This window comes from Tinamus guttatus, unplaced genomic scaffold (genome assembly GCF_059628265.1).
Source record: "Tinamus guttatus ecotype Peru unplaced genomic scaffold, ASM5962826v1 Tinamus_guttatus_pri_ptg000218l, whole genome shotgun sequence".
Lineage (NCBI taxonomy): Eukaryota > Metazoa > Chordata > Aves > Tinamiformes > Tinamidae > Tinamus > Tinamus guttatus.
Window position 1 is genome coordinate 855,436 of NW_028288752.1, and position 7,825 is coordinate 863,260.

The 7,825-nt window shown below is 38.8% G+C and overlaps 1 protein-coding gene across 1 annotated transcript in view; it reads right to left on the reverse strand.

Moving 5' to 3' along the window:
* POLR1A (RNA polymerase I subunit A) overlaps positions 1-7,780 on the reverse strand; it is a 30,065-nt gene extending 22,285 nt beyond the window's left edge. The window contains exons 1-11 of the mRNA XM_010212817.2: positions 7,704-7,780; positions 6,880-7,084; positions 5,713-5,862; positions 5,517-5,624; positions 4,714-4,799; positions 4,496-4,605; positions 3,509-3,595; positions 2,691-2,793; positions 2,059-2,221; positions 384-557; positions 41-163 (exon numbers count right to left, since the gene is read on the reverse strand). Of these exons, the coding sequence (XP_010211119.2) occupies positions 41-163; positions 384-557; positions 2,059-2,221; positions 2,691-2,793; positions 3,509-3,595; positions 4,496-4,605; positions 4,714-4,799; positions 5,517-5,624; positions 5,713-5,862; positions 6,880-7,084; positions 7,704-7,780 (1,386 nt within the window). The remainder of the gene's footprint in view (positions 1-40; positions 164-383; positions 558-2,058; positions 2,222-2,690; positions 2,794-3,508; positions 3,596-4,495; positions 4,606-4,713; positions 4,800-5,516; positions 5,625-5,712; positions 5,863-6,879; positions 7,085-7,703) is intronic.
* Positions 7,781-7,825: the final 45 nt, after the last annotated feature.

A 7,825-nucleotide genomic window follows, 5' to 3' on the forward strand; every position in this document is an offset into this window, starting at 1 on the left:
CAGTGACACCAAAAAGAAATTGTCCTTTATCTCTTCTTACCATGGGAATGCCAATCTCATTCGTACCAATGTACATATCAGGGCAAATGACGGATCGAGCAGCATAGTCCACACGTTTTCCCATCATATGCTTGCGAAACAGACCTTCCTTTTTCTCTAATAGCTTTGAAAACAAAAGTTAAAATAATGATTATGATGTGAAACACACATTACAAGCCTGAAACATCTGACAGGCTCAAGATTTTAATGACGCATTTTATGAAAACACCTGCACACTAAACACAAACATTTCACTTTTTTTTTTTTTTTTTTCAATTCCATCTATACTTCTCATTTATAACTGCCTGCCATATAGCAAGTCTAAGGCTCTCCCTGCTACCCACCTGACGAATCCCAGGGTATTTTTCTGTCACTAGCTTGTCCATGTCACTATCAAACACAATGTTGACATGGCTCTGAAGACGAATCCAAGCATTGTACAGCTTATCTGCAATGGTCTGTCCCGAAATCATGGACAGGACAGAACGGTCCACAGGCTCATCAGGCTCACCTGTCTCCTACAAAAAAGGAAGCAGAGAAACATCCTCCATTCCCTCAGAATTTTAGTATTAACCACCCGAAGAAACACAGGCCAGTATTTTGCACCTCACTAAAAACACTGAATCCCAAAAAGCATTAGTAATATAACCATGATTTTAAAATTATTATAACCAAGTCCTTCAGACTGGTCCGCTGTCAAACTTTAGATACCCACTTGGATGGGAGATCTCCAAAGACAACAGCTACATAATCCAATGGAATTTTAAGAGATGGTTGTCTGGTGACTGTCTGCTTTCCAAATTACCTTTCTGCTAGTTAGTGACTCCATGCTAAGAATCACTGTGCTACTGAAAAGCCTTATTTTTACATAAAATAATATAAATTCATGAGCCTATATTACTTACATCACTTTCATCTCATAGTTCTAATAGTCTCTATCACAGGATCACTGAAACATATGCTGCAAGGCACTAATGTTTTGTGACATCAAATTTTTAAGAGTGATCTCCATCTAGTGGCCACTGGAGAAATATGAAGACATCATAACAATGGAAGCAAAATACTTAGATTTGGAATGACAGTCCAAAACTGAGACATAATCATCATGCCAAGACTAGGAGGTGGAGGAATAGATAGGGGCTATTGCACAAAAGCTGAAGATGCCCTGACTAAAACTAGTTTACTTAGTTTCCTTTACACTTCTGCTCTCAAGCAGTGGGTTTCAAGGACAAGAGACACATTTGCTTACAGGGATGTTTGATGCTCACAGCACATCTCAGTTGTGCTTTCAAAAGCTCATTTGTTAAGATAAACAATATATATGCATTTAGAGCTTCCTATTAGAGTGTTCATTCCCTCTGTAGGCCATGACCTCCATTTACAGGCTGAATTCAGAAACTGAAGTTTTCCCAGCTTCCTCCCTGCATGTCTTTGCAACAGAAAACCCTAGGAAGTCACACAGCTCACAAGATTGCTGACAATATATGATGGTATTTGTCACTATATTACCACGTGAACTGGTCAATATTAACCAAGCAGTTACAAGTTATTGTTGAACTAAGTATTTGTGAACTAATTGGTTCCATCTAAAAACAAATGGCGAATAATAATAACCATCAACTGGTGGTGGTTGTTATTATTATTCCTATTTAATTATTATTATTAAGCTTTTAAGATAGATCAGCCTTTCACCACTACTGCTTTCCATTCACTGCAATGCTGGAAAAGTATTGCCACAACTGTTTCTGCTGTACATATTTCATTCTCCAATAACAGAAGGCCATTAGTTCTCATATAAGTCATCAAATAGAAGAATTATGCAGACTTCTTTAGCTGCATTTAAGGTTTTTGCTTTTGCACCATGTGAGTAGAACGTGATACAAGCAAAGTTATGGAGAACACCTACAAGAGCATTTACTCCAACAGCCCAGGCAGAAACTGCTACAGTTTAAACAGGAAAGTGCTTGAACTTTGCCCACACATTGAAAATGAAAGAAGTACATAGCCAGCAACTCTTACTGTTTGGATTTCATTTTCTGTTATTTTTATTGGCTGACATTGTTCTTTTGCCATGAAAACCAAGAGCTTCCGTATCATTTGTGCATCTTTCATGACAGCCTGCAGGTTCACAGTCTGCCCATTTGTGAACATCCGATCTCCGAGACGATTTATGGGACGGTACCTACAGCAGATCAAAAGCATTTTGGAAGCTTAAAGTCATCCTCCCACAAAAAAAAAAAAAAAAAGCCTCCCCACAAGTCTCAAACATTCTAATTCAATGAAATGCATGAAAAATAATTCTGTAAATCAACAGTGTATATTTAAAACTTCAACTATTATACTGGGACAAACATTAGAGGAATGATTTCTTAACAAATTTTACTGGTACAAGTATAATATATGTAATTATAAAACACAATTTGAAAGAATTTGAAATACTAGCACTTTTTTTTTCCAAAATAAGTACTTCCATCCTTTGTCAATTTGAAGTTGCATTGAAATTTATCACCTATTACTGCTATGACTTTTAACACCTCACAGATACTTTAGCAAGTTAGAGTGCTTGCACTGTAGGAGTTTACATCCCTGACCTCTGCTGGAGTATGTGCCCAAACCCATGACTTCTACAAAGTTTTTGGGAAATTACTTACCTTGAAGGTGGAACCACAAGAAGATCTAAAAAAAACAGATCTGGACTGAATCCTGTACTGCCATGATTATCCATACCAGGGAAGAGATAACGCAAAAAGAAACCTGATAGGATACAATAGCAAAGACAAATTCACTAAGACTTCTTTTCAAAGGGCATGCAAACTCACAGAAATGCATTTGGTGAATTAAGTCAAAGGCATTTTCTGGGTTAAATACTAAAAAACTCTGTTAAAATAAAAACACATAGGACTTGATTAAAATAAAATCACATAGGCATAAATACCTTGGAAAAAAACTGCCATGATTCATTTTGCTTTGTTTAGAAATAATTCTGACTGGAAACACAGGCTATAGCAAAAGAAATAAAGTAAAGCATCAAGAAACAATTCACAGCTACTGGCTGTGTCTGTTATATGAAGCCCCCATTTTTTTCCCTGGCAACTGCAGACACACTCGGTGCACAGGGTACTCAAAACAGAAGACATTAAATGCTTTCTCAAGAGAGTCTTTAATACGTCACTGTTGGAAACAGTAGGCACAGCACCATGTGAACATCAAATTCTCTGTAAATAACAAACAAGCTTTGTGGGGAGCCACAATTTGAGAAGAGCTGAGTAACAATTTAATTCACTGAACGCAGCTCTCTGTATTTACTAGCTACTAGTCCTCCTGTCACAAACAACTGTCTGGCAGCCAGGTGCCATTAAGGCAAAAGGCAAAGACTTGAAAAGGAGTCCATATGAGAACAAACATCTGCAGACTCTGTCCACTGAATGACACAAAGAACGAGGGGTAACATTGCTCTAAGAAGAGGTACCTTCATTCTTCCACAGAGACAGGATGTACTCTTTGGCAGTCATTGGGGTTAGATATCCTCTCTTGCCTAACTGGGTTTCATCAATAACTGAAAAATTAAAATAAATAAAAAGATGTGATTTTAAAGAGTTTTCTTAGCTTATCCTAAGTGCTTCTAGCAAAGACAAGAAATGAAAAGAAGAAAATGCAAACTAAGTACATCAGCTGACATCTACATTAAAATATCATTAAAATGTTTGCTTTGGGGATAGGGTATTAACTAAAAGAGAAACTCTGCAGTAAGAAGAAAATAAGCCTAAACATACACGACAATTGGATACCAGTAAAAAGGGCTGAAGCAGCACTCAACTTCTAACAGCTGCAACATTGGAACAGTTCTGAAGGGGCTTAAAGGAAAAGATCAAAGCTGCACCCAACAGTTTCATAGGGTGAAGTCACATTTGTCACTCAGAAGTAATTAGTATTGGGATATGCATATCCTTGCTTTTGTTGAAAATGTCACTAATACAATGTTAAAGCAGAGACCTCACCACTTAAAAACTCATCCTGAGGAACAACTCAAAGATTTGATATGCAGACTAGCAAGCAAAGTAAGTCTTATTTCTAAATCTAACCAATATACAAACCCAATTTCATTCTCTCTGGTCACGTAAAGGAACAGAGATGGAACAGACAAGGGAAAAGGGAGGTTTGCAGAGAATCACACTTTAGAATAATTAGGCCTAGAAAGTGTTGCCTACTTTCTCTCCGATCTTTTCCTCTTTAAAAGGAAATTCTACTGTCAAAGGTAGGGCAAATTAGGTTCATCATCTTCCTTGTAATTCTCTTTTATAGTCACTGAAGTCATAGACAGGCCTAGTCTTTTGTCTAATTTTTACATGCAAGTTGCAAGTATGTAATCACTGATAGGAATCCCTGCACCTTAAATAGAGAGAAAAAAAAAAGAAAAAAAAAGGTGCAAATATAGTTGAGAGGATAGATATTTCACCTGCTGGCTCTTCTAGGCTGCCTTCCTCTCCTGACTTCTGATATACTGTGGAAGGATAGGTTACTGTCAGCTTGCTGTTATGCTCTTTTCGCACTAGTGATCTCCTAGATCTGAAAGGAAAAAAAGGGAAAACAGATAAAAGTCAGTACAAAAGCTTGCCAAGGTCACTATAATTACCTTTACATTATCTCTTTACTTTGTTATGCAGTTAAACGTACTTGCAGTTTGGACATTTTTTTGAAGTCATATGTGCTTTCCAGAACTGTGATATCAGTTTATTCTTGCATTCACATACATTTTTTACCTAAAAAAAAAAAAAAGGCAGAAAATAAAATAGTAACTAACAATTAACATGCAGGCTGCTACTATTAATACACTTATTTAAGCATTGATCTCTACTGTCCTTCCATTCTCTTCCTATGTTTGCTGGAAACCTAAGAAGTCCTTCTTTCCTTTCACTCAACCCCCCTCTTTTTTTTACTTTATTTCATAAGTAGCCTTTATTCTTTAAGCTGGTACTAAATCTTAAGAGTTTTTCCTCTAATGATGGTGTACAATGTGTATTAAGCTGCATTTAAATGGCAGTGAAAATTCAGTTACAGTCATTTAAATCTTTATTTTTTTACAGCAAGTGACTCTGCATAGCTGCTGGATACATGAGTTCTCGAAGTTAAAAAAAAAAAAAGTTCTGCAGATATAGCTGATATATTGCACAGAATTATCATCATGGCAGATAGAATACCAACAGTAACATGCAATTATTTCTATATTCCATGTACATCACCAAAGTATTTGCCTTAACAGTGTAATTTCTAGAAACCTAATATCTACTCTTTTTATGGTCCAGAAAAGAAAACCTTTCCAACCTTAACTTCAGATCTTTGACCCAAAAAGTCCTTTTTAAGAATAACAAAATTCAAAGCCTCATATACATAGTAATATGCAGGAAAAAAGAATCTATTGGTTTATCTTAAAAGGACATAAAATCCAAGACCCTATGAAGAGCACTCATTATACTTACATTGGAACATTGATCTCCTAGTTGATTATTTTGTAGTATTTCATGAACATGGCGATTTAACTCTTCTTCAATTTCTAGGCCTGTTGCATCTGCATTTTGCTCTAGAAACTAAAAGAGAGAATAAATTAAATAAGAAGAGTTCTAGCATTGCATAACCATCAACTCAAAAAGGAATGGAAGAAGACAGAGTACTTGCCCTGTTCAGGATGACTTCAAGGTCATGGACTGCATGAAGCAACCCTCTCTCCAGAACCTTCAGCTGACTTAGCAGCAAGTGAACCACAGCTCGAGTACACGTCAGCATGTGACAGTTCAAACAAGAACCGCGAATTAGAAGGTATAATTTCTGCAAAGGAACAGAAAGAAAAAAAAAAGTTATCATTGCAGATTTACTCTTTTGCACAGTCAAGTTGTTTTAAGAAAAAATGCTGTTAAAAAACAGATATTAGACCAATCACTAAATTAAATCACAAGCAATTCCGTGAAGATAAAAATCAAGCTCACACACAAGCCATATTCTGCCAACAAACCATCTGCAGATTGCCACTGTTTCAGTCATGAGGAGAAAGGCCATAGCATGTCACCCCCACAGACACTTAGAGAGGAAGGCTGCTCTCACACAACACTGCCAAGACTACTACTAGCTCATTCCATAAACACATACAACTCTGCTTTACATCATGTCTCCAGCAGCCCATATAAGTAGAACAACTGTAAAGCTCTGAAAAGCATGTCTCATTTCCAGGTGCTAGAAATCTTCTTGACAGCTTTTTTTTTTTTTAATGAAAACAGATTTTCTCCATATAGCTTAACTTTTTTCAACTCTCTACAACTGTCAAATTTACAACCCTATGTTCTTCTATTTGTTTAGCACTTGCTGCATGTCACTCAGCATATGGCTGGACAGTGTCTTGGGTCTTACCCATATTGACCCAGTTTCCTGAAATAATTGTTCTGGAGTAAGAGTCTGAGAAGAATATGAATGGCCAGAAGGCACTTAGATATCCTAGGGTAAAGGCTTGTGCTGTAGGTGCTCATGTAAGTTCATAGAAGTAGTTTAAAAGACCAAACTAATAGTTTTTACTGTCCAGATAATGACCAACTACCTGCAATTAGTTTCCCTCCCTTCATTTGTTACAAGTGTACTTTTTGAAAAAAAAAAAATCCATTGGAACTCTCCTTATGAAAATGTCATGGTACAATAAAATTTTTCTACCACATTCACTTACCACCTATTACAGTGGAGCTACCCTTAAATTAGGAGTAAAGGTAGATCTCTGCAATCTTAAATTTTCAGAGACTTCAAGATAGCTTGAGCAGCAGCACCCATTTCATCCTCAATGGAAAAAACGCACATACTTACATCAAAAAACAGAGGGTTATAGACAGTGAGGGGTAGTTCTATGTGGCCAAAGTGCCCCGGGCAGTTGCTGAAGGTCTGCATGCAAGTTGCACATGCTTCTTTGGAGTCTGGAGGTCCCAAAGCCAGGTCATACAGTCCATTAACAGCTGGATTCCCCACATTATCCAAATACTGAGGGTTTGTTATGGCTTTTACACTGAGTTTCCTGTAATTGGGAAAAAGAATCAGTGGCAGCAGTTACATAACACATACTTAATAGTGTGACTAGCTAGCTTGAACATTGTCGCTAACATTTAATATCTGCTTTTACATATATATACACATATATGAGAAAAAAATACCTTTTTCAGAGCAGTTTATGAAATCAACAGGAATTCCAGCAACACTAGCTCTATTAACTCAGTCACTCATCCCACAGGAAATTCTTCTTTCAAGCCTTTGGTCGGTGTATTAAAAAGCCAACTTGTTTTGACGCATTTGGCCCAAACGGTCCCAGCTCTGGGACTTTTCCAGGTCCCCATTCCATCCCACAGACCCCTCCTCCCTACCCAGATCCGTTCCGGAGGGTCCCCCCGGCCTCACAAGCGCTTCCTCGCCCCCAGGCCTCCCAGCCGGCCCCACAGCTCCTGGCAACTTTAGAGGTGAACCCAGGTGCCCCCCCATTCCACAGGCCGGCGAGGGCCAAGCTGCAGCCGGACTACATGTCCCAGCATGCCGCGCGCGGGCTGCCCGCCGAGGCCAGCTAGCTTTCGCGCGCAGGGCACGCTGGGAGTTGTAGTCCCCCCAGCCCCACGCGAGGGAGCGGGCCTGCGCTGGGACCTCACCTGATCTCGTCAGCCGAGTACATGCCGAAGGAGACGCGGACCAGCCGCCGCCACGGCACCACCTTCGGCGGCCTCATGGCGAGCCCGAACCGCTAAACGCTTCACCGGGGCTGCTGGGCCAC